Source organism: Colossoma macropomum, unplaced genomic scaffold (assembly GCF_904425465.1).
Source record: "Colossoma macropomum unplaced genomic scaffold, Colossoma_macropomum, whole genome shotgun sequence".
Taxonomy (NCBI): Eukaryota; Metazoa; Chordata; class Actinopteri; order Characiformes; family Serrasalmidae; genus Colossoma; species Colossoma macropomum.
The window spans coordinates 25169447-25197345 of NW_023494792.1; the positions used below are offsets into that span (position 1 = coordinate 25169447).

Here is a 27899-nt window from a genome sequence, read left to right on the forward strand (position 1 = left end):
TTTTACAAAACCTATGGTAAAATAAAATCATTTATTCACATATTTCATGTATAGTAAATGATAATAAATGTACAATGAACTACAAAAGAATTTTTTTTCTTCTTTTTATTTTTGCATTCTGAAAAAACTTAATCTGGTCTCAGTCTTCACTCAGACTTGACAACTGTCAAGTCTTGTTCCTGACTCGTACTCAGTGTGTCCAGGTCTCGGTCTTGACTCTGACACGTCTCTAGTGGCTCTGACTACAGCACTAATGATGTGTGAAGGCTGCTAAGATGACAGTAGCTATGTTGATATCTGTTTCAGTGCTGGACATTAGTTGAAAGCAACCTGAATGATTGAGTGCATGGAATGCATTTAACAGAACAGAACAGTAGCTTTGATTCTCTCCACCTCGTTCACAGACACAATCACACAACTACACACACCTAAAAGCACCTGAGCAGTGTGCTGAGTCGTTTCACCTCCCGTATGCTGGTGGATAAAACACAACACAGTGGCTTTTGTGGTGGCCCCAGCATGCAGTGCGGTGGAGCTCCAGTGGGAGGTCCAACACTAATAAAGCAGAGACGCAGACGGAATGAAAAGACGACAAACAGCACTTTGAAAAGACACAGGGAGCAGCATGAGAGAGGAAAGAGATCACTCGCTCAAACAACCACAGCCAGACTGAACACAATAACAGAGAGAGGGAGAGAAAGAGAGACTAAAAGAGCGAGAGATAGAGAGATAGAGAGATAGATGAGGTGGTGTTATAGATGTGTTGATGGCATCGACAGGAGCTCACAGGACAGAATCTGCTGTGCTGATGTGGTGACTTTTGTATGGAGCAGTACAGATGGTTACGCTCACATTAAGTTAAACAGCTTTACAACTGTTTGAGATACAAATTCAACATTAGTCTAGAGAAGCTGAGCTTTCTGATGATTATATGATATTATATGCAGTAATCCCCATGAAATCTGAGGACCAGCCTACATCAACTGGACTGTCTGACCACCAGATCACAGTGGATACATTAGAGTTCTGCTACTCGACCCAAGCCTGATGATAAACACTGTTTGTGTATAATCTATCTCTGTTGATGTATGAGAGCGAGTTCAGGTCGTGTTCCAGTTTCAAATTTAGCAGCACCAGTCAGGCCTGCTCTCAAGTCATGGGTACAGGTCAGGATCAGGCTTCAAAATCATACTTGTGCAGATCTCTGGGATACATATTGATGGTCAAGAACCATCTGTGCATTCCTTCTACAGACATGTTTTTGTTCTTTGATTGTGAACATTTGTTTGTTCTTCAATGGCTGAATATGTGCATATATATATATATATATGCATATGTGTTCAAATAAAAGTATGCTCAAAAATCAACTATGTGCTGTATCAGAACACATAAATCACTTGGTAATACATTAATATATCACCATGTCAAAAAAGGTGAATTTGTGCTGAAGCAGATAAAATAGTTTACTTAATGATAGTTTAATACAGAACCAAGACACAGTAAAAAATATGGAGCTAATCTGTTGGTTAAAGGTTGGTCACCAAACCCTCCTATAGATAAAGTCTGTAAAAAATGAAAAAATGACCAGCAGCAAGGGTGCCAGACAAAACCCATTATTTAACAGTAAAAGTGTGTTTTCTCAATGCTGGTAAAATCTGTAAAATTAGTCATTTCATTCCTTAGGAATACTACCGTTTATTGTCATTCAACATTATCCCTAGTTTAACTAGTTAATCAGATATACAATATTTTACCATAATAATAACAGTAATAACCGTTTAAATACATGTAAATGTCTGTGAAATAAAGGTGATCATTTTTTTTTTGTAAATTTACATTCTATTTCTGTAAATTAACAACAGTGTTCAAATATAGTACATGTATTATTTATTTACATGTGTTTAATCTTTTTTTTTTTTAAAAAAAGGTACCGATCTTTAAATTTTACAGTACATTTTACAATAAGAAAACAGGATGAGCAGGATGATTTTACACACAGTACTGCAGCATAGTTTTGTATTGGTTGAGTATGGAGGCTTTAAAAGTGGCTTTTGGTCAATTTCCATCTATGTGTGAGTGTGTGTGTGTGTGTGTGTGTGTGTGTGTGTATGTGTGTGTGTGTTCTAAAATGTGTGTGAACATTTTAAAGATATTCACAAGATTACATTCTGACACTATTCAGTCTGAAAAAGGTCCATTAACCTTGAGAACAGAATAAAAGCATCATGGATGCACAGGAGTGTGTGCAGGTGAGTCTGCGTGTGTGTGCAAGTGTGTGTGTACCTGGGGGCGGATGACTCTCTCAATGTTCTTCAGGGCTGTATCAGGGGAGGGAGGGGAGCAGTCTGGAGTCAGACCTGTGTAGTCATCACCATGGTTACGCTGCTCCGCATCACTGACCGGCACATTGGAAGAGTGGCCTTGAGAAGGAAAGAGAGAGAGACAGAGAGAGAGAGAGCTTACTAAGGACTGTTAAATCATCAACATGGGACTGAATTGAAATCGTCCTCTCTGGGTTTTAATGTATCTGCATTAAGGGCTGTGGGTAGAGACCGGGGCAGATGATTCAGACTGAAGCTGGATGGAGCGGATGGAGTGAACTCTACACGTGTTTGTGTATATGTGAGTTTGAGTTTACAGCTCATATGGTAATACCAGCTGAGAGATGCACTTGAACTTGTGGTCAAAAGCTTACTCACAGTCTCACGTCTACACGCACACACACACACACACACACACACACACACACACACACACACACACACTGGACACACTGCAGGAAGGGGGTTGCCTCGGAAGAGTCTGTGGAGATTTCCCTGGAGTGTGATCACTTTCTGAGAGCAGGGGAGGGTGAAGAGCAAAAAGAGAAGCATGAAGGAGGATAAAATGAGATTCAGAGAGGGCGGCTTCAACATCATATTACACACAGGAATTGCCCCAGTAATCACACACACACACACAACTCTAATTGAACGTACTGAAGCTTAACCACATGTCTGAAATGGTCCAGTCTACACACTTGCCATCAAGCATATTATTATGCCTTGTGCAGAACGCTGACTTTTTCAAATGAAATAAATGACTCACAGCTTCATCACAGATCAGGGTGTGGAACAAGCCACTCGCTTTTTTCCACGACCCGGCCCTAAGCAATACTGCACTGGCTTTAACAAAGGAAATGTAAAAAAAGGCAGAGTACATCACATTAAAACAATGAAATGTATAGCTGTATCCACAAGTTTGGTCAGATGACATGTTTTGTTAATTTTGTAAGTGAAAATAGGTTAACACACCCTCTACAGAGAACACACTGCACATTTTTATGTATAATTACTGTTTATTTGCTAAATAACATACTGGGGAAAAAAAACATAAACTGTGGTCTGTGCAAAAGTTATGGCAAATTTTATGTTTTACTTTTTTTCAATATGTTTAACTCAGCTAATAAATAGAAACTATGCCAAATTCAAGTGTGTTCTCCGCAGAGGACGTGCACTTATTTTCACTTAGAACATCAACAAAACATGCAATTTGACTAGGGACATTCATACAACCGTAAGAATTAAAAAAAAAAATTCTCGTACTGCTACATTAAATAAGAAAATGAGAAAATGAGTAGAAGAAAATGCCCCCCTTAAGAACAATGCCTATTCACTATAAAACAAAAACAGACCTAAGTTGTGACGTACAGGATGGTGATGCATAAACCTACACATAGGAAGGGGAAATAAACTGGAACAGCAGTTCATTTTGTTTTGCAGCATCAAAAATATATATCTTTAAAAGGACCATTCTGCAAACACCACACACACACACACACACACACACACACTATAATGGCACAATGCCACCCACACACCCCTCTTTACTAGACCTTGCATATTTAAAAACTGTTATAAGCACAAAACAAAAAAACATTATATTTAAAAATGAAACTGAGGGCTCTATTAGTGTATGTCTTAAAGATTCCACTTCATTTTAATAAGCTCTGACCAAACAAAAATGGCAATAAAATATAAACATCTAAAAGATCAATGATGTTAATTAATTAAATATTTATTGTGTTTGTATTAGCTTACATGATGATATTCTCTAAATTCCTTTGATGGTATAATTTTTTTTTCTTCTTCTTTTTATTAGTACTGCTACAATAATAAGTAAAATAATTCAAACAAAGCAATAGCATTCAACGTTTAATTGGTACGTGCAGATGATTATTGCACATGACAAAACAAATAATGTGTGGATGTCACTTTATCAAGCTGCAAACTTGCATACAAACTCTCTAGCATACAAACTATGCCTAGCAATAATCATTACAGCCAGCTTTAGTGAACAATTGTGTGTCTTTGTGATTAAATTTTAAGTAACACACAACCTATCGGAGATCAGCCTCACCTGACTACTGATCATTCTCACATGTTCTGTTTATCATGTGATATGTTTAGTTAGCTTTATAAGCCCCGGGCTTTAGTTTAGGAAGATTGTGAGGCATTGCTGCTGTCACCAAAGATACTCAGCGTTTCATTCTGCATGCCGGTTTGTTTTCTTGTTTTTTGACCTTTTGCCTGTTTATTTCGACTCTGCCGTTTGCCTGATCGCTTGGACTTTGTTATGAGTGTGATTTTCTGGTTTTGGATTGTTTTGGACTTCACCTTGGCCTGTTTTGTAACAATGAGTTCGGAACTCTAACTAGTAAAGTCTCTTCTGTTTTTACAATCCGCATGCGTCTGACTCATTCTGTCCCGTTACAGAGGCAGTATGTTAAAGAGGTCTTTTTGCACTTGCGCCAAATGTGTAACATTTTCACTTAAAAGAAAGTTTTTTCTCTCTCTCTCTAAAGGAAATGTACTACTTCCTTTAAAGAATTTAAAACTGTGCTATGTAACAATTTAAAATTATTGACTGTTGCGTTGAAACTGTACGGTTTGGTATTTTGCTGATGTGCTCCAAACAGCCCTTTCAGACTACCACTTCATTCCAGGCCCAACCAATGCACATTGGGATGGTTTGCACTCACAGTGGGAGGGAAGACGAGGACTGACCAAGGAGCTGCTGCTGAGAGCTGGAGAGAGCTGCAGAAGGTAAAAAGATTGAAGATGATCTCAGAGTTAACTCTGATTGGCTGACATCAGTAACGTGGAGCGCTGGCTAATCATCCAGACCTCACACAGTTAGAATGTCTTCCATGTAGAACAGCAGTGAAGCCTGTGGGGCTGACTGTATGTCAGACTAGAACTTATTTTATGGAGCCAAAATCATATTCAGTAGACTGTACGCAACACACACACACATACACACACATACACACAGAATATTAGCTTGTTTAGTGACCTGCTCACGTGACAGTTTCTCAACAAAAGCATAGCTGTTAGTGTGAGATAAGAGAAGAACTTAGTCTTTCACACACTCACTGAGCATCTACATTCGGCTCACATGCTCAGTTCAGAGAAGAGGGATAAAGTGATAGTGGAAAAATACACAAACCAGCTCAGAACTGTCCTGACTGATACATGCAGGGAATGGAATTGTCTGGCGTGTCAAGTAGTGACAAGACACACACACACTCACACCTCATACATACTGTACATACTAGGGTCGATATAATGGTTTAAATGTAACTATTTTCTATAAATTCAGGTCCAGGCCTATTTTTATTACCAATAAGACCAGTACATCAAATTTTTGGAGGCTCTTGAGATTTAAAAATACCACTCTTTAATAAAACAATTAGTATGTCTTAGTATGTACAAACACAGCTGTATGCAAATGATTGAACATCCCCCAGGTCAAATTGAACATATTGGAAAAAAACTAAAACTTTTGTACAGGCCACACGTCAGGGGTTTGCCCTGAGCTAGGCTCAAACTCACAACACTTATGTTGATAGTCAAGAGCATTAAGGGATGAACCACCTGGCAGACAACAAGAGATGGACTCAAGCGCAGAGCAACTATGGATCTGGGAAAGATAAACTTCAAAAGGAGATAAAAAGGGTTAGAGCAAGGGGGAATGATTTGAATGAGGAAAGAAATAAAGGGAAAACAAACAAAAGAAACACGGAGCGTGACTGGTCACAGGCCCTTGGGATTGCACCCTCAACCACTGAGATTGCGGACTAACGTGTCACGCACCGAGCCACCAAAGAGGTGACAACCATGTTAAACTCAAAGACTTAAAAGGATATACGAAACTGAGAACGGCCCAGACTGAACTTTAAAAAACTCCCTTCGTAATCTCTCCCCCACTTCTCCGTGAGTATCGAGGGCGAGAGAACGCTCAAGAGATTTTTCTTTTTTTTAATACTTTCGCTTTTCTCATTAACTTGAGAAAAACAAAGGGCTCGAAACTCAAGAGGGATACCGAAAATTACCAGCTTCGTCAGAGTGACCTGCGAGTAGCAGAGTGTACTCAAGACTGAGCAGCAAGCAGCATGTGAGCACTCAGCAAACAGGGTGCCCACAGCTACAACTGCTCAGCCCTAATTACTCGGTCCTGGCTGTCAGGTCCCTCCTAGTGGTCGGAGGAGGCCTAATAAGTTGCCTGGACGTTATACACATGTTAAATTCAGCAAGTTAACTTATATATATATATATATATATATATATATATATATATATATATATATATATATATATATATATACAGTTGATTTTAAGTACTTAACAAAGTGGCGCTTGATGTATACCTGAGCAATATGTACATTATCTTTCTCTCACTCATGCATACACACATTGATACAAACTGCAAAGTCAAATCTCAGAGCTGCCTCAGATCTCGTGCCCGCAGGAACCAGCAGAAAGCGCAGCACCAGTAAGTGTTGTCCAGACAAAGACATACACAAGCTTCTTTCCATCTCCCCAACTCCTGCAGCCCTCCCTCCTCATACGCACCCACACAGCAGTGTCATGAATACGGAGGAGCTCTCCTCCTTCCTTATGTAAATGACACTGGAATATTCATGAAGCGTTAAACTGCACTGTGTTAATAACTGAAACAAAATGGCAGCCTCATGTGTCTGGGCTCTACTCGTTTATGTCTCTCTCCTCTTCTCCTCTCTGTGTAACAGTCTGCTGGAGGCTGCCTTTCTTTGCAAGCAGGTGGTGGAGACACTGTTTGCTACAGATTAGAACATTTGTCTTCACTGAGGGGGTCCAAGGTGTGCGTGTGCCCAGCATGTGGATCAGTGTCCATATGTGTGTGAGTGAGTGTGTGAGTGAGTGTGTATGTGTTGGGACTCTGAAACCGCAGCAAAGAGTGTGTCTGTTAGACTGTTAATACTCCACAGCTGCTCTGATGAAGCCTGGCCTCCTCACAGCGTACTGCAGGTTGCTCAATGGGCCTTGGCCTGTAAACTGAGGATGCACTTGTGGAGTGGTTTGCATTTGCAGCCATGAGCTCCAAGATTCTGATCCATGAGGGGAATGAGGCATGGAGAAGAGCAGCAGTAGTACAGGGAGGGAGGGGATTTCCTCCCAGCCTTGTGTGAGATACAGCATCCAAATGTAGGTGTTTAACAAAATTAGCCTAGATGGGAAGCTAGACTTTTATGTCCAAAAGTAGACAACTGCTTATCCAGCATTTCTTCTGAAATCAAGGGTATTAATAGGGAGTTTGTCCTCCCTTTGCTGCAGCAACAGCCTCCACTCTTCTGGTAAGGTTTAACACTAGATGTTGGAACACTGTTATGTTTTGAGTGCATTCAGCCCCAAGAGCATTAGTGAGGTCAGGTACTGATGCTGGACGATTAGTTCTGGATCACGAACGCCACTCCAACTAATCCCAAAGGTACTGGATGGAGCTCTAACTCCAGAGAACAGTTCCACAGCTCCACAGCCCACCTATGGGGGGCTTTATACCCCTCTGCTGACATTTGGCATTGGACATCATGACACTGGGCTCACAAGAGTATACAAGGCAGTGGCACATTTTTCTTGCCTTAGAACTAAACAAATGAAGCCAATAACACTGATTATCTTGTAACAGTGCTGCACGTCAAAGTCTGGGATATATCATACGGTAAGTAAACAGTCAGTTCTCGTAGCTGACGTGTTGGATGCAGGAGAAATAGACTGCATGAAGACCTGAGCAACTTTGACAAGGGCCAAATCATTATAGAACCCTACAGATAAGGCTCGTGTGGTGCTCCCAGACATCAATGATGAGTACTTACCGTCAGAAGAGGAACAAAGCACAAACCGGTGACAGGCTCAGCTAGGTGCAAGGGCATATATATATATACTTTAGTCACTCCTTTCGGATGTGTGGATGCTTTAGAAGGCTACAATGCTAGAATGTTTCCCAACAACCAGAAACAGCATGTTTAATTGATATATTGCCCACATCTCCCACTCCAATTGCTTTGCTACAGACTATCTAGACCCCATGTGTCAAACACCAGGCCCATGACACAGTCCTGTTCGGCCTGCAAAATGATTTTAATTTTCTGTTATTACTAGCCCATTTCACCCTGAGATGCACTGCAATCTCCAGCATGCACAACATAATGTGCGTTCTGACCCCCAACAACAATCTCTGGGTCAGCGGTTACACAAAAAGAAAAGATACCTGGTGTTTAGTTCAAGCAAAAGGCATTTTTACAAAAATACCGAAAACAATTTATTTTTATTCTGAATTATTTTTTAAATAGGTATTTAATGCGTATTTTGCTGTTGCAGTTTTGGCATTTTTTGAATAAACTACGGCCCTTTCTGGTCATGGCAAAATGTTAAGTAAAAATGAAATAAAAAACACAGCTGGCCCACAGATTTGCTGAGATTTTTTATATGGCCCTTTTAGTGGTTGACTTTGACACTCCTGATATAGACTAACATCACTCCTTAACACTTCGATGTAAATGAGTGCTAAACTGCTGAAGGCAGAATGGGCGAGTCATATGTAAATGTGTTAATGGTTGTGATGTCAACTTCACTAGTTCAAAAGGGGCTGTTTTTGCAGCTTAATTTCCGTATATGAACTGCCTGGACTGGGGAATGAATGGTACGCTTGAAAAACTTGAAATGTTTACCCAGTACATCAAACACTTGAGGAAGGAAAGGAAGGGAAATTTAGTTTTCCTAATGGGCCCTTTAACTAAATGGACTGGTGCAGGGTCAGGCAGGGATAACTGCACTAATCTGGCGCATGATGGGGGAAAGCCAGGATTCTTCTCTTTAGCTCATCACATGCTGCTGTAATTGAACATGACCCTGAGCAGGGAGCGTGCTGCAGCAAGCAGGGAAGTGGATCAAAGTGGACGGGGACGTAACGGTTCACTCCACCAGGATCAGCTCCACCAAAATAGCAGCGACACAACCAGGGCTTAAGCCCAGCCCAAGGCAACTCCTGCCTCTTCACACCCAAATCCCTCCTGACAGCCCACCACTGCTTTCTAACCACTCGCTCACACTGCGGGCTGGCCACAGCCTCCCTCCATCCGGGCACTCGCACTAAGCATAGACTTTTCTTGAAGGTCAGTATCTGGTGTTTGTTTTCATAAAGCTTCAGAGGTTAAAGCTCCAATTAGAAACTGCCAAATCAGTGTCAACAGCTGCCTCACTAGCTTACTAGCATTGATATGTGAGCAAATTACAGCTATTCTCTTCTACCATAAGGTAGCATCATAACATGTAAAGTCTTTCACAATACACTCTTTATATCTCACATCACAATATTTTATTTCTTTGAGGTTGGAATAGTCAAAGAGCATCAGCAAAACAACAGTGACATATTTAAAAAATCAATAAAACAATAAAAGTACCAAGGGTTTTTTTTTAGGTATTAAAGGGCCCATTTCATGAAAATTGAATTTTCAAGGTTTTTATTTTGTTATTTTTTAATGAAAGACTTTAATATATGATATAAAAAGTACATAAAAGTACATACAATGTACTTATTACATATGATGTAATCTATCATGATAATGATTATTGCCCACCCATATATCTCATACGCAGCTTCATCCATCACACATTGTAATTAGTCTCATTACACTCCGCGGGATGTTTTTCCAGACACAGATTAGAAGTAAAAGGATGGCACTTTAATTGTGGATTAATGAACCAAGAATGAAGTTTTCTCAATTCAAGTGTTTTAAATAAATCAAAGCCCACCATATCAACGAATGTGAGCTACAATTCATGAAAGCAGACATAGGAGAAGCCTTTCTGAATAACTGAATAGCGAAATAGCTTTCTGTGATATGCACTGCAAATAATAAGCTTACCAATTCTCACAGAGTACTTCTTTAGAATGTGCTCTCTTCAGAGACACCCGTGTGTGCCTGCGTTTGTAAGTGGTTTTGCTAGAGGGAGGATCTAGATCAGGCATACTGCAAACTTCAATTCTGCCAGAAAGCTCCACAGTGAGGTGGAAGTCAATGATGTGGCATACATTTTGGGGTGGCATCTGTGGTGGCCAATCACATTTCAGGGAAGGCACTGACCCCTTCGGCCACCCCTTCAAAACCGCACAAGATCATTATTATTCAACATGCTCGTTATTAGTTGGTGTGATAATGATATGCATCACAATGTTTAGTTTCCTTAAATGCAGTAACACTGACGTTGTGGTGGTGTGTCTGTGTGTGTTGTGCTGGTACGAGTGGATCAGACACAGCAGTGCTGCTGGAGTTTTTAAACACTCACTGTCCACTCACTGTCCACTCTACTAGACTCTCCTACCTTGTCAGTCCACCTTGTAGATGTAAAGTCAGAGACAACAGCTCATCTGCTGCTGCACAGTTTGTGTTGGTCATCCTCTAGTCCTTCATCAGTGGTCACAGGATGCTGCCCACAGGACGCTGTTGGCTGGATATTTTTGGTTGGTGGACTATTCTCAGTCCAGCAGTGACACTGAGATGTTTAAAAACTCCAGCAGCTCTGCTGTGTCTGATCCACTCAAACCAGCGCAACACACACTAACACACCACCACCACGTCATTGTTATTGCAGTGCTGAGCATGATCCACCACCCAAATAGTACCTGCTCTGTGGTGGTCCTGAGCAGTGAAGAACAGGGTGAAAGGGGGCTAACAAAGTATACAGAGAATTGTAGAACTACAAAGTGCACCTATATGGTCAGTGAAGCTGATAAAATGGACAATGATTGTAGATCCAAAACCAGGTGTTTTTACTGAAGCGTCCAGTCGGTGTATATAGCTCATGCGTAGTGCCTGTAGACCAGCACTCTATCTGTGCAGAGTTTGACACGTGTAGCCCAAAGCCACACACCCTACCCCTGCACAGTGTAGGCTCCAAACTGCTACAGACACACAGGCTCGGCTATAATCAGACAGAGAACGGCTCCCGCAAGCTATGATTGTGTTCTTCTGGAGGAAAATAAAGGCCCAAAATAGAGTCTGCTATAATCCTGCAGTCTCACACACACACAAACGCGCACAGACAACACTTCTCTCTTATCACACTTTGGTGAGCCTCTCTCTAGTGATCTCACATAAGATGAGAACACACACCCCACACAGACACACTCTTTGTGCAGTCCCGCAGCAGCGTACAGTGCTCTGTAAACAGGGACACGGTGGAGTCAGAGCCAGATAAACACACTCGCTGCAGCAGGTGTGAATCACTCTACCTACAGGCAACCCAGCTCAGCACAGCATGTCGCCATGGCAACCCACAGGTGACTCACCGGGCCTGTTTCCACGACAACCCGAACTTTCAGCCTAGCGATGCTGCTGCCACAGATGCGACTGCAGCAGAAAGTCGAACGGCAGAGATTCCTTCAACCACCTCTATGAGCCTACCACAGGAGGAGGAGGAGGTTGCCATGGAAACGTGGCTCTGCTTCGGTGGGCTCGGACAGGTGGAGGTGTGGAGGAGTTTCAGCCAGGGGAGTGAAGGACTGCTGATCGGACAAATGCCTCTCTGTGTCTATTTGTATATCGTCGCTGCCAGAACAAAACCTCATCTCTCCAAAAAAGTAACTAGTAAAAAAAAAAAAGACAGAAGGTTTTGCTCTGACAGTGACGACATGTGTTCATGTGTAGCTGTGCATGGTGATGTCTGCTGTCATTGTTAAGAGGTCAAGTGTGGATGTGTTTGGAATGTGTTCGAAAGTTTGGGATCACATTAACTTTTTGTTTTTTATACACACAAATAATTTATGCATTGTAGGTTTAAACTGTCCATTCAACTTTTGTAGCTGAACTACGCGTTACATTTTATCATTACAAGTTTTTTATTAAAAACAAGTTATTGAATGATAAATAATGATAAATATGTCAAAATAATAGTCAAATGATAAATATGACTGATGAACTCCTAATAGTGTTTGATTAAGTTATCTGCCTCAAGCATACACCACCACTTTTCACATGTGAGTTATTCAACATATTAACCCTTTAAATGGCCAGAGCCTCCCAGTGGGTCTGAAGTTTTATTATACACTCCTATACCCTAAGAATAGCTCAGCCAGTTTGTACTGAAATCCTTGGAGTTACTGAATAATAAGCCTTAGTACGTAATAAGCCCAGGACTTGAAGGGGTTAATTTTATTACAACTTCATTCTCAATGCTATACAGATTTCTCTGTCATTTCACCATCTGAAGCTCTGTTCATTATTCTGGACATATTTTATTTCTTACTTCTTGTAACATTTAATTTTTAGGCTGCCTACATAGGGACTTCACAACACATGCATAAGTATTGAATAATGTATTTACAAAGCACAACTTGCATACTAAGGAACAGCTTATGACAGTAATCACAATATAAAATGTTTTATAAAGTAAATTACATTGACATAAGGGGCCTTAAGCTAAAGTGACAGACATTTGTATAAATGTTATAATATTGTTATGAGACATCATTCCCATGTAATGGAATTCAAGAGAAACCAGGTTAAGGTGCTGCGTTCATAAATACGTTATTCTGTGATTATGCAGTCTGTATTTAGGCAGTATTCAAATATTTTTAGATTTTTTTTTTAATAGTTTGTAATTTATTAATAGCATCTTCATTTCCTACAAACTTAAGAAATAAGGTTCTTTAAAAGTTTTGTTTAGTAAAGAAAATGGTTCTATATACAACCATGAACACTCAATGAACCCTTTGCTTGATTAAAGGGTTCTTTGCATTGTGAAAGTGTTCTTTAGACTGATGGAGAATGTGCTGTAGATGGTTCTATATAGAACTTTATTGAAAAGGGTTCTATACAGCACCAAAAAGGCTTCAACTATTGTTACAACCTCATATGGTAAAAATAGCAGGACCCCTTTCAGTGCTCTCCATCAATCTGAAGAACTATTTCATGATGCAAAGAAACCTTTAATCACGCAAAGGGTCCTTTGAGCGTTCATGGTTCAATATAGAACCATTTTCTTTAGTAAAGAATACTTGAAGAATCATCTTTTTTAAGAGTGTACTAATTATTTGAAAGCTGTGAAGCTGTGCAGGACTAGCACATTACAACCATTTTATATACTTACCTGCAGTCTGGTTTTATTTTATTGAAAACACTGATTCCAAACGTTTAGTCAGTGCTTCCAAACTTCTGAATGGTAGTGTAAGCAGGGATGGAGCGTGGTGTATTTGGTATATAGTAATGCTCTAGTATTGTTCCTACAGACCTCCTGTCCTGAATGTTTTTCAGTTTTCTGCACTAACCAACTGAATGTTGATTAACTGATTAGTTGAATCAGGAGTTGCAGATTTGGGGAAACACCAAAATATCCAGGATCTCTACTCCAGGACCAGAGCTTGGAACTGCTTTAAGGGTAAGGGATGTGCGTGTAAAGATTACAGTAGCTTACCATTGCCAGGACAGGTGTTGAGAAGGTGGATGTCCAACGAGCAGGGTTTGCGTGTGACGGCCGTGGCCACAGACTCATACGGATTATCCTCGTCTTCTGGTAAAAAAACGTCCAGAGAGGGTGACTGGATGATTTCCACACAGCGCTTAGAGTCCTGCACACAGAGCACAGCAACATTTAAACATTCAGAAACTGCTGAAGAACAGCCGTCTAGATGGAAGAATAGATGGTTGCAATGAACAGGCATTAACCCTTTATTACCATTTTCAGTAATGAAGCTCTCTAAACCTAGAAAACCAAGCGTCTTGATCTATTCTTAAAGTTTGGCGATGGCCTCTTAAACATGTTTAAATCTCCTGCCAGAGTTACAGTGGCTACACCTTCATGTTGGCCAGAGTGTAACTTGTCAGCGTGTAAAATTGGAGCTTTCTGCGTGCTGCCATATCTTCTATAACTGTATAAAAGATGCACTTATTGCTGAATTAACACAAGTGTGCAACCTCAGCTCAGATCGGTAAATTCTTGTTATTCATTTGTTTAATCAGCGTGACTGATGTGTGCTTTCTTGTTCAAAATCTAAACGTAAAAATCTATGATTTTGTTACATTACATTCTTTACATATCAAATAAATGCAGCAACAGCACTCAGACATCACATTATTAAGAGACAAGAGTAGATTAAATAGCAGATACAGCCACATTTTAGCTTTGGCCTTAAAGGGTTAAATCATTTCTCAGCTAATACACCAGCGATGTCTGTTGTAGTGACTAAGCATTCATATACAAAAATTTGAGCGCCCCTGGTCAAATGTCATTTTTTTGTTGACTTTCGTTGTGAAAATAAGTTAACACACCATCTACAGAGAACAAACCTCTGCACATTTTATTTCAGTTACTTGAATGTGTTTCATATTTGAAAAAAAATTAAACATAAAATGTGGCCTGTGCAAAAGTTAATATTTGGCATATTTCATATTTTATGTTAATTTGTTTTCAATATTTTAACTTTAGCAAATTAGTAGACATTGTGCACTAAAATCAGCCGAAAAATGCAAGAAAAACTTAAAAAGCTAATGTGTGTTCTCTGTAGAGGAATTTATTCTCACTTAAAAAAATCAACAAAACACGTAATTTGATCAGGGGTGCCCAAACTTTTGCATACAACTGTATATTCACTAGTTATAACAGGTATTACTGGTGTATTAGCTGAGAAATGATTGAACCCTTTAAGGCCAATTATCTTTCCCTTCAGCTATTAAAATGAAACATTTTCTTATTCTTATGGATTATTTTTGCAAGACTCAATGAAAATTTTCCAAACACACAAACAAACTCACTCATTCAGCCCCCCACCCCCAACACCACCCCCTGCCCTACACACACCACTGCAAGGCAAGTTCAGATCTTTAAGCTGTCTCAGATCTCATGCGTGTAGATACCAGTAGAAAACACAGAGAGAGTAACTGTTGTCCAGACAAAAGAAAGCCCACGTTATCAGAGTCATTTCATGTGATCCGAATCGATTTTCTTGCACACAAATGCAGGAGCCATTACTCTACCTGTCAACTTCAAAATCCTACATTACCCAGAGAGCACTGAGCAGATCCATCATGCACTGGGTGCAGGAGCAAGGGTATCCATCAAACTAAGCTAATAAAAAGATCATCTTTCTGTGTGTGTGTGTGTTTGTGTGTGGTCTTTTAACCAACTTGACCAAATGTCCTGCTTCTGAAAACACACAGTCACACAAATAGACACCCCCGCCCCCCTTCACACACACAGTACAGCATAACATAAAGAAGCAGCAAAAACACAAAGCAAAGATGAGAACAGTGATGGTGGTAGTTGATGAATAATGAACTAAATGCCCTTGCCTTTCGTTTGAAGAAAACTGACAGTTGCAGCAGTTGTTAAACTCTGAGACTGTGCCGAATCAGGTCATCGCTTTAGGCTTTCAGCAAACCTGTCGAGATTTAAACACTTAAATCAACCCCACTGTAATTCACAGAGTCCTTCTTCTCTCAGCGATGAAAACGATCGTTGTCAATTTTTCATGTCTTGAACTTCTCAGCTTCTGTTTTGATCCATTTCCCCCTTTCATCGCTTCCCGCTTCTTTATCTTCCCTCATATTTTCACCTCACTGTGTTTCTAAATGATGTCTTCAGCTATTCTTTGTTTTGGAAAAACACTGTAAAGTTCAGTGTGGGACAGCAAGGGTTGCACATCCTTCCTCCAAGGCACGTGGAGCATTCCACTGCATCCTCACAAACCACCAGCTCTGCCCTAATTTCTGCTCAACTGAGGAAAGCGGAGCAAAGTGTACATCACTCAGCTCATCCGCTCGCCTGTATGCTTATCAGTAGGTCACTCTAAGTGTGGAGAGTGTACGCTTTGGGGGGTCCATGTAAAAATCATCATATGAGCTGAGATAATCATCCGGAATTGTTCAATAAAGCATTTCCTCGACAAACCTTACCAGATTCTTTGAGCTACAGAGCTTTGAGAAAACCAGACCAAGGCCAGTCCTCTTTCATCTGTACCACTTTCTATAAATGCCAATCACTTACTCACTTACTCTCTTGTCTCTCTCTCATTCTCTCTCTCCAGAATGCTGATTGAAAGTGTGTAGTGAAGCTATGGAGCTCCTCCTGGGAAAGAGAATGGGAGCTCAACAGATAGAATAGTAAAAGCAGGGAGATAGAAGGGGAAGGGCTGAGCTCAAAGATGGTTCGTTCACAGTTAGGGTCGAAGCTGGAATGTCAGTTACAGTTTAGTCTTGGGCGGAAGACATGGATCAAGCAGAAAAGAATACTGCAGCTCCAAGCACAGGAAGCTAACGGAGACGCTTTGAATCAGGAGCTTCCTGATTTGGAGTGCATTATCTCCTTCTCTCTCAAATAAATATACACCCACACAGAAAGTAAAAGAGAGGTAGAAACTCCCTCTTGCTTAAAACGTTTGAAAAAAAACTCCAACAGAAACAGAAGCAGAAACATGCTGGAAGAATTCAAAGCATGTTAGAAGCACTACTGATGGTAGAGAAACAGTGAGGAAATGCACTGCAAAAATCCTGGCGAATGGAAACATATTAAAACATCTAGTCAAATAAATCTACAATATCAACTAAACATGCCATTTGACCAGGGGTGCTCATACTTTTGCAGACAACTGTAACATTATGACACATGAGGACACTTTCACGGTACAAGTGTTATTCACCTTGACATTTTTTTCCGGTTTGCAAACAAAATGAAGCCAGTGGACTATAGTGGACTATCCAAATACAATGAGACCTAAGATTATTTAATTATTACTGATTTTTACTTTTTTTAAGCAATTCTATTTAATGAAATTGTACTTTACTATTGGTAGATAATCTTACTTGTTTGAGGACATAACGCAGATAATGTTGCTTGTTTCAATAAATAATGCCTAAAAAAAGCAAATTGATTTGTCAACAGAATAGTATACTTCACTAGCTGAAATTATTTATAAAATGACTTGTGGAGTACAACAAATACATCATCAAATATCGGTTCGCAATATCAGTCAAATCTAAACATCTGTCTGTTTCCAATACTATTTTATTTTTTTAAGCAAATATCCATCGATACAGACATGATTCTGATATCATCATGCATCCCTGTTTAAGCAATAATACATGTCTAGAAACAGGTTGAATAATCTAAAACTTTTCCTACAACAATCTCATAGTAAAAAATATTAGATATACTGACTAGATTTAAGATGTTACACTTTCTAGCATATCATTATTTTTAGACTGTAGGGTCAGTATGTGGTCCACAGACTTCAGGTTCTCAGTACAAAGCTCACATATTAGTTTGCTAGCAGTTACTGAATGGTTACTGAACGGGCTAAGGCTTGAGAAGCATGCAAAGCCATTGACCAAGACTCACACACACACACACACACACACACACACACACACACACACACACAGACAGAAGAAACAGTTCAGCCTGTACCTGCGATCTCAGGTCACCTCCTACGGTTTTAACATTAACCGTCCTTGCTCTGTTCGAACTCGTTCAAACTCCTTTTCCTTCCTCTCTCCCCCCCTTTCTGCCCCTTCCCCACCTCCTTCTAGTCTGACGGCAGAGATATGGCTGAAGAGGAACTGTGTGATCTGAAGAAAGGAAGCAAACAAACAAACACGAGTGGCCCCTCTCAGTAATTAGTGGGCAGCGTGGAGCAGCACACGCTGCAGCTCAACCCAAATAGGAAACGCTACTCAACCCCTGCAAGCCTTCAACCCCTGCACATGTGACCAGGGCCTGACTGACTTCTTATCTTTTTTCCTCCTCCTTTCCCAACTTTTTCTCACTCAACTCCGCCTGCTTCTCTCTTTCACTCTTCCTTTTCACTCTGTGGCAACCAAACTCACATCTATCTGTTGTCTATTCCTGTTTCCCCTCTTCGTTCTGCCAAATTCTTTCTTTGCCCCTCTGTTCTTCTCTCTCTCTCTCTCTGTCTCTCTCTCGCTCGCTCTCTCTGAAGAGACAGTAGATAACTGTATCTGATCTGAATAGGCTCTCTCATTTCCTGTGATTTCCCCATCACTGCTGCACGTCTGATTTGGGGGGGAACACACTGGTGGACAGAAGCCCCTCTGAGGCCACCCCATAGAAGAAGAGAAAACACACAGAGAGAGAAGAGACAGACACGCAGACTGACAGACGCACAGAAAGTAAGAAGAGATAGAAGAAAGAAAGAAAGAAAGAAAGAAAGAGAGAGTGAGGCAGGGTGTGTATGCGACAGACAGAGAGAGAGACAGCGAGAGAGAGAGATCATATGATAAGCAATATTAAATCTGGCTTTTGGTCATGTGCTTGCAAATACAGATCTACATAAGCTCCTGTTTTAAATGAGGCCTGGGTCAACAGAGGTGGAGGAGCCAGTGGGGTGGTGGGGGGGAGCTAGGAAAAAACAGTTATTAGAGCATATGACTTCTATACAGCACACTGTATACACATACCAAAGGGCACAAAATGAGCAACACTGCACAACAAAACCAACTCATACAACTGACAAGAGCAGCACAGCAGCTTTTGCTCAATAAAGGTTTAACACTGAATTCCTTTCATTTCAGTCAGGCAGAAAATAAAGTCTCCTAGATCTCCCCGAGTGCGCACGCCTCGCAAAAAACTTCTTCTTACACTTTGTTTAATTATTTTTCACTTGTAACTCATTAAAACATGTGAAAGATTTCTGTGAAAAGTGTGAATTGCAAACATTTAGTCAATACCACAGTTGTGTTTGCAAGTAGAAGAAGTTTTTTTTCTTAATATGAAAACAAAAGGAAAAGTCAAAAGTGCAGACACGAACCTGTCAACACAGAATCTAAATCAAATGTAAATTTAATCCATCATGCAACTATGTAATTCACTGTAATTATGTAATCACATTTATGAAGCATAGCCAAACAAAAACAATAGCTAGACTTCAGAGGCAGATAATTGTGGGGAGAAAAACAGAGAGTCTGTGAGAGAGATAGACATCGTGAGAGAGCAAGACTCAAAGCTAAAGGGGTAAAAGAGACAGAAAGAAAGAGAAAGAAGCAGAGAGAGAGAGAGAGAGAGAGAAAGTGAATAGATGTAGTGAACCCAGAGAAATGACTCCCTTCCTCATGAAATGAGCTGGGTTCTGTGTAAAAATTACATCTTGGCAAGTGAAAACATCTTAAATTGAGTTGGTATATCTAAAAATTATCATTATGAGAGCATTGTTAGAATATCATAAGATATCATTGGTTTGTGTCCTATTGCTTTGACAAATAATGCAGATAATTTTGCTTGTTTCAAGAAAAAATGCTTAAAACAGGCAAAATTATAGGCGGACAGAATATGACGAAGAAGACAAGAAGAGATGAAATTCCTTACAAACTGACTTTGAAGAAATGTACTGCTGTGCAACGTGTTTAATGCTGTGTTATATGTCATTATATTCTCACACACAGACACACACACACACACACATCATCTAAACCGCTTATCCTTCTGGGTCGCAGGGTTAGCTGGAGCCTAACCCAGCTGTCATTGGGCGGAAGGCGGAATACACCCTGGACAGGTCGCCAGTCCAACGCAGGGTCATTATATTCAGTATTGAATATTTTCTATTTTTATCTATCCCAACATGGTCATGCCTGTCACTCCTGTCACTTGTCATCTATAGGCTGGGCCTAATCTTGGCACCAGTCTAGGTATAAAACCGCATCAGTCCCTTTTTTTTACGGGCTGGGTGGGTGTCTGGTACCTGCGCACAAGGAATAAACTTCAATTCTCCAGACATATGGCTAGCTCCCTGTTTGTGTTGGGGTTTGGATTCTTCAGGATGCACCGACTTGTGAACTGGCGGCTGATACTGACATCTGATTTTTTTCATGCATGTATCTGCCGATGCCAATAGCAAATCCAGCTGTCGATTCATCACTGTAAATCAAATGTAAATGTATTTCATAAAGTAAATATGTAATTCACTGAGTGCCTTTACAATAACTGGACTGCTGAGGGTTAATTTCAGTTGGACAGATTGCAGGGAGAAAAACAGAATGCCTGTGAGAGAGCAAAACATCAAGAGAGTTAAAAGAGAGAGAGCGAGACTCAAAGCTAAATGGGTAAAAGACACTGAAAGAACAAGAGGGAAGCAGAGAGAGGAGTGAATAGACGTGGTGACCCCAGAGAAATAACTCCCTTTCTCATGAAATGAGCTGGCTCACATCTAAAAAGGGCCAAGCACTGTAGTGATCTTTCCCCATTAAACCGCTTCCCTTCAGAGATTTAACTGCAGCTCCTGGCACAGCCGTCACTCTAAGGCTGGCAGTGGGGCTCAGTGACATGTTTTCCCTCGTGCAGAGGGAAAGTCCGCAGTGAGGAGGAAACGGCAGCTTCAACATCAACAGCACTGATGGGAATAACCCCAGTTTCAGCCACTCCCACTGAAGAGGAAGAGCAAGTGGGTGTACTGCATCGAGTAAAGGTGTTTCAGTGGGTAAAATTTCAGAAAATGACTTTCACAAAATGTCACAGAGCGAATAAGGGATAAATAAGGCACAACATAAAACACATGCACACACAAACTCACACACAAGGTTACATACCTGTTTTTGTGGGGTATTTCCACTAACCTCTTTATTACCGTAACTAAATGCTGCTCTGTTACACTTACCCCATTCCTAACCTTTAAGAGAAATTCTACCAATTCGCAATAGTTGTGCATAACACAACTGCTGTAATGTGATCAAAGTCAATCTAAGAGGATTGATGTGAAATTTTTTCCAGTTGCTATGACAGAATTCAGGGGTAGCAGCGTCTACAACACTGTCATTTTATTTACTATCCAAAAAAAACTAGTGAACCTATACATGTCTTCTGAGTTTTTAAATGCAATGCTAATGATTATAAAACAGTGCAGAATTTGAAAAAAAAATAGTTTTTTGGGGGGGACTATTTTGTCTTTCAACACCCTGTATGTACCTCTCTGCCATGAATGGTTTTTAAAAAAAATGTGTTTTATGTCAAAACCTTATCTCAAAACTGTCAGAAAACAATGTCAGGCATCAGGCTATGTGGTCATAATCATTTCATGGAAAAGCTGCCTGAGAGGCAGTTTTGAGAGACACTGTCCAAATGACTTAGTCTAAATTATATAATTATGCAGTCATACTGAAAAATCTATGGATTTTAACCCCAGGAACTAAAAGTCTTTTTGCTGTTCACCTTTTTCAAACTGAAGCTTCAGAAGATATTAAAAATAAGCTCATTTTTTTTCTCACGAGGACCAGTTTTGTCCCCACAATGTCCCCCCAGTGTCTCTTGTCCCCATTATGTGGCATGTAAACAGAATAGTGTCCACATGAAGAGATTAATACAAACACACATACACAGACACACACACATACACACACCTTATTAGAGAATCTAGACTGTGTAAGGCCTGCAGGGCAATCAGGGGCATTTGTAAGTGATGGAATTCCAAGTTATCAGCAATGTCAGAATAAACGTGCATAGATCCAACTGACAGCAACTCCAGCACAGCCTAGCAGAGCTTATCTATTACAGCTCTTCTTAACAAGCAACCAGAACACAGTCAAGAAGAAGCATGCATACACTTTGGGTAAGTGAGGAAACAACTGATAGCACATTTTCACCAGATATGAACCAGCAAGAACAACAGCATGTACACTATATAGCTGTGGAAGGCAAAGCTAATATACGTAGCACTTTATTTGCATTAGCCAAGAGTGTTGGTATTATCACCCTCTCTCTTTATCATTCTCTAAATCTTTACCCACCCACTTTTCCCTCCAATGAGTTGAATCATTTGAGTTTGCTGTGGTGCTGTGCCTGGTCTCTCCCCATGGCCTCTGCTGGGCTGTATATTTTCTGAGCACTAAGGCATGTCCCAGGCTATGTGCAAGCGCAATTTAATTTGATCAAGATCGTAAAACACATATTACGTTAAGGAGACTCTTATTTCAGGCTGTCTATTTGCAGTAATCTATCAAACACAGACTGAACACCAGCGCCACTGGGAAAGTGTGGAACAAACCAGAGAGACATAACTCTCTTCCAGTGTTCACTCTCAGAGAAGCCTACTCACACACACAAAAACATAACTCCCAGGCCTCCTCCACACGCTCCTGTTCAGTGCTGTTACACCAACAGAGACTCACTGTGATGGACTGTATTACACATAAGTGAATTACAGTGGGACAGTAGTTTGCAGCCCATGTCAAAATTAGCTAGAGAGATAAAGAATGACACTGATGTTAAACCTGAATCAAATGTAATTGGTCTGCATTCTATTCAGGGTTTAAATGGAGCTTGGGTTTATTCTTAGAATGCTTCATTCAGGTTAAAAAATAGGAACTTACTGGACAGATGAAGAAACTGTAGCAACTGCGCTCAAAAAAAATGAAATCGCTCTGTTGGGTTTATTTAATTTTCTCTCACTGATGCTATTTAACAAATGTAGTTAACTGAGTGAAACTGAGACAGCTACATTGTTTCAGTGAAATACAGAGTGTTGTCAGACTTCCTTGATAAGAGTTTTTAGCGTCAGTGCAATCTTGTTGAGTAAAACTCATTGGCTCCAGGCATCATCTATTTGCATTTTGTTTTACTTATTTTACTCACCATCTTTGAGTTGTCTTCCTGCCTGGCACACCTAACACTGCATGTGAATTGTTTAAAAAAACTCTACGGTTAATATGGTTAGCTTAGCCTCATTGTTGGTGGCTATAACAACAAATTACCATGTAAACCTTATATAACCTTTTATATTTTTTAGTTAACATAATAATATCAAGTAAAAACGATCAGTCTAGTTAATTAGAATTTACTTAAATCACTTGTGTGTGATTAATTTGATGAGTACACATTACTTGGATATCTAAAAAATAAACTTAATACAGTTGCATAAGACAACTTAACATAGCATAACATTTTTAATTTTTTAAAGAAAATTAAACATTTAACTTTTTTTAAAATGTTGTAGGCTATTTAAACAGTATTTCAGCTTGTACACTACAAGGGCAATTTATCATCTATACCATGATACTTCTATACCATGATATTGCTTTTCAGTTTCAGTTATATATTTCATACATTATAATCATTATGATATAATGCCCATAAAGCAGTGGTGTCCACCTTGCCAAATGATTTGTTTTTAAATTTTTAATTCTATTTTGTGCCCAAATGGTACTCAGGACCTGATAGCTAGCTGTGATGTATGCCATTTCCTGCCTCAGATTGTTTTAGAAGAACAGCTTAAGTTCCATTGAAACTAAAAAAATATTAGGTTTCCCTTAAAACTTTATTAATGCAGACTCATTAACTTGTCAGTGCTTAAATATCATCTAATATACCAGAATACTGGGATATATTTGAAAAATACAGTGATACTGAATTTTACTGCATAATAGTTACATAATTGTCATTGTACACAAAGCTGTGCAATTGTATTAAATTAAAAAAAATGCTTAAAATGTATAAATGCCAATAAAATATCTTGCATGGCTTTGTACATTAAATATTGCATGGTATGATTTATACACACTATATGGACAAAAATATTGGGTCACCTACACATTACACCCACAGGAGCTTTTATAACATCCTATTCTAAATCTATAGGCATTAATTTGGAGTTTGTCCCCCTTTGCAGCTATAACAGCTTCCACTCTTCATCTCGAAGGTGTTTGATGGGGTTGAGGTCAAGGCTCTGTGTGGGCCAGTCAAGTTCTTCCACACCAAACCCACCCAGCCATGTCTTTATGGAGCTTGCTTTGTGCACTGGGGCTCAGTCATGCTGGAACAGAAAAGGGTCTTCCCCAAACTGTTTCCACAAAGTGAGAAGCATACAGTTGTTGTAATGTCTTGGTATGCTGAAGCATTAAGTCTTCCTTTTGCTGACCTAGGCCAACCCCTGAAAAACAACCCTATAGCATTATCCCTCCTCCACCAAACTTTACAGTTGGCACAATACAGTAAGGCAAGGAAACGTTCATTCGCCAAACCCAGACTCGCCAAGCACAATGCCAGGCGTCAGATGGAGTGGTGTAAAGCACGCCGCCACTGGAGCAGTGGAAATGTATTCTGTGGAGTAACGAATCATGCTTCTCTATCTGGCAGTCTGATGGACGAGTCTAGGTTTGGTGAATACCTTTCACCCATACAAATATTATATATTTTCACACTTATGATTCACCAATCAAGATAGACATCTGTGGTTTAGTAATACAATAACCGAACACTGTGAATGTGAACATGCTCATGTGTGGAGCAGCACCACACAGCAGGGTAATATTCTGTATCTCATTACTCTGCTCATATAATGAACAGTGCTGTTTAGAAGTGCAAAAGATGTAGCAGGCAGACTACTAATTAAATTGTATGCATTAACAGTGGCCTCTCATAATTAATTAATCACATGGGCCAAAGTGGCTTTTTGACTCATATATAATTAATTTTACAGATCTAATCTAAAACTTCTTCTGGGCTTTAATTTGCACTCTAGTCCTTGATTGCCATTGTTTTCAGATCAGTCCAATTGAAATGTGCGCTTAATTAAAATGGGTTTCAATGAAACTTACTTGGAAAGAAAAGGGGGAATATGAGCAATCAGTCCAAAGAAAAGCCAGTGAGAGGTAGAGAGCTCGAGAAATGACAGGGATTTTAAAGGGCACACATACTGCATTTTCCCCTTGAGGTCCTCTTACAACATTTGTGTGGTTTTTCAACAATGTATTTTTACCATTTTCCAGTCTCTCTTTAAACAGGCTGTTTTTGTTACTGTGCCTTTAAGACTCATTTAAGTTAAATGAGCTCTGTTCTGATTGGCTGTCCTGCATTGTGCCTCATTCAAAAAACACCCAGAATTGAAACTCTCCTTATAACTTCAGTGTAAACGGGTGGAGCTAAACTGCTATAGGCTTAATAGGTGGATGTATGTAAATGAGTTTCTGGTGACATCACGGAAATGATCCATTCGAAATGGGCTGCTTAGTTTCCATGTAGACTGTATGGACTGGGTAGTGAATGGTACTTTTTGAAACTTTAGAAATTCTTACATATTACCTCAAACAAAAAATAATAACAAGTTTGGGCCCTTAAAGTGTGAGGCAGTTTATCCCACAGTAATGAACAAGACTGAGTGTGCCAGTCACATTATTAGTCAGAAGTTACATGTATTTCCGGCAATGTTTCTGAATGAAGTGTGCAACAAAACTAGCAGGAGATTCTCTTGGACCATCCACCATAAATCATAGATAGACCATGTTTTGTTCAATGAGAGAGACAGAAAGAGAGAAAAGGAAAGAGAATGAGAGAGAGAGAGAAAGAGGGGGTGGACAGATGCTTGTGTGGCAAAGAAATAAAGAAACAGATACATAGAGAGAGGGGAAAAAGATGCTGGCATCAAGTTATGTGAAGAGGGAGATAAAGATGAAGAAGGAGCAAAAGAAGATGAGAGCAGACAGTGAAAAGATTCTCTCTCTCTCTCTCTCTCTCTCACTATCTCTCTCTCTCTCTCTCTCTCTCTCTCTCTCTCTCTCTGCTGTGACGCACCTATTTGGATAGAGACTCAGATTTGTCAATGGAAAGTAGGCGGAAATCCCACGCCTTGCACTTTATGAATTCTCTGTCTCCTAGCAACCATGAGAACCCTTCTGAATCTGTGCATGTATCTGTGTGTGTGTGTCCTGTAGTGACGAAATGAAGTGTTAGTTTGGGGCTGCAGAACTATAAGTCACTACAGGAGGAACCCCGTCCCAAATGATCTGTTCACGCCATCCCCGCCCACCCCTCCGTGCCACCAGGAGGCGCCGCGGGCTGTCGTTATCGTGGCAGCAAAGGGATCCTCACATGGCGCAGGTGGGCAGACCGGCGTGAGACTCCAGTACGCTTCCTGCAGCATAATTACACTTCCTGTCTGAGGGACGGAATCCCTCCTCTGCAATCTCCCATAATGCACGTGGGCCGGAGGACCTCTCTTACACGTGACACTCACCATAGTCTCACACGCATAAGCATGCTCACACACTGACACTTCTGCTGAAATAAAGCTGCTGATATAACTGATACAGGTATAGATATAACATCAGTAGTGCTCTCTCTCTATGTTTCTCAATAAATGTGATGTATTATATCTGCATATAAAGATATGATACTACATCTATAGATATATGATAAACAGTACAAGAAATACGCAGTGTAACATATGATATACAATACATACTGACATAAGACACACATTATTTAATAAGTTATCATATACAGTACATACTAGGGGTGGGAATCTCTAGGCACCTCACGATTCCATTCGATTACGATTCAGAGGGCTGCGATGCGATTATAAAACGATTATCGATGCATCTCGATGCATCTTTTTTTTTCTATATGTGTTTTCTTACTGTCTGAGGACTTGGTACTTTTAAAGCTAAGTATTTGTAATGATCCATAATGCATTTATGTCCAATATATTTTATTAATAAGACAAATGGAAGTGATGTGGCAAGTGAACTGGAAGGCTCTCATTCCGTGCTCTTGTTTGGAGATGCTGCTGCCACTCATCTGCGATAAAATGCGCTGTTAGGGTGAAATAAGATCCAGTGGTAATGGATGACCACGCAGCACATTATAGCCGTCCTGCCCGTTTTCTTTAGTGATTTTATAACTTCGGTTTTGGTCTCGTGGTAGAGAAGGGGGGGGCGGTGCTGTGTCAGTAAAATATCTTCGAGACGGGGCGTGTGCAACATAGCGTGAAAGCCGTTTCTCAATGACTGAGAATTGGCGTGCAGACTGCAGGTCACCCAGCAACAAGGTTTTGTCTGGCTAGTAGCGAACGAAAAAGGAAAAGAGAAAGACAGATGAACATTTGGAGACAAATGGACTTATTCGCATTTATAAGCAATGTAGTTGGTTTCCTGATACGTTAAATCTGCAACGAGAGACTGTCAAACACTAAAAAGTTGCGAAGATGAAGTCATTTCTCTTTCTGATTTTCCCGTTCCACCTTAAATGGTGCCGCATTTACCTTCGGCGCCTCAGTCAGAATTTAAGGTGGAACGAGAAAGTTCAGCAAGAAGCTGGCGAGTGAGAAGCGACTTCAGCCTCATAAAACAGCCGAAAGCTGAAAGACATTTTACAAGAAACTATTCAACTTTTGAGGAAAAGTTTTCTGGCGAAGATGGAAGAAAAGTGGCTACAGCTAAAGCTTAAAGCAGAGTAGAGTAAGTCCACGTTTTTGTTTATATTGTTTAGCCTATACTAGGACATCAACACACCCTGAGCCATACTGGACAGTAAATGTTGTGGCTCCCAAGGTGGTTTGATTTTTGTTGAAAGGTCAGAATGGCTCTTCTTATCATTTGGGTTGTGACTCCTGACCTAACCTAGCTTTTGATGCAGAGGGAGCCGGTCGGATTTCTCACTCATCCCGTATTGTTTTTGTTATGTGCCGCCTCAGACTGTCCGGGCGCTGCACTTCCGAACTTCCAAGTTCCGCCCTTTGCGTTCTGTCAACATTACGTTATAAATTAAATATTTAGAAAATCGATTTTTGACATTGAATGAATCGATTCAGAATCGTGCACGTCCGCATCG

At 40.2% G+C, this 27899-nt stretch overlaps 1 protein-coding gene across 4 annotated transcripts in view; it reads right to left on the minus strand.

Moving 5' to 3' along the window:
* anks1b (ankyrin repeat and sterile alpha motif domain containing 1B) overlaps positions 1–27899 on the minus strand; it is a 257933-nt gene that overhangs the window by 121851 nt on the left and 108183 nt on the right. For all 4 annotated transcript variants that reach the window (XM_036576704.1, XM_036576703.1, XM_036576706.1 and 1 more), the window contains 2 exons: positions 13773–13926; positions 2284–2420 (listed from right to left, as the gene is read on the minus strand). In XM_036576704.1, the coding sequence (XP_036432597.1) occupies positions 2284–2420; positions 13773–13926 (291 nt within the window). The remainder of the gene's footprint in view (positions 1–2283; positions 2421–13772; positions 13927–27899) is intronic.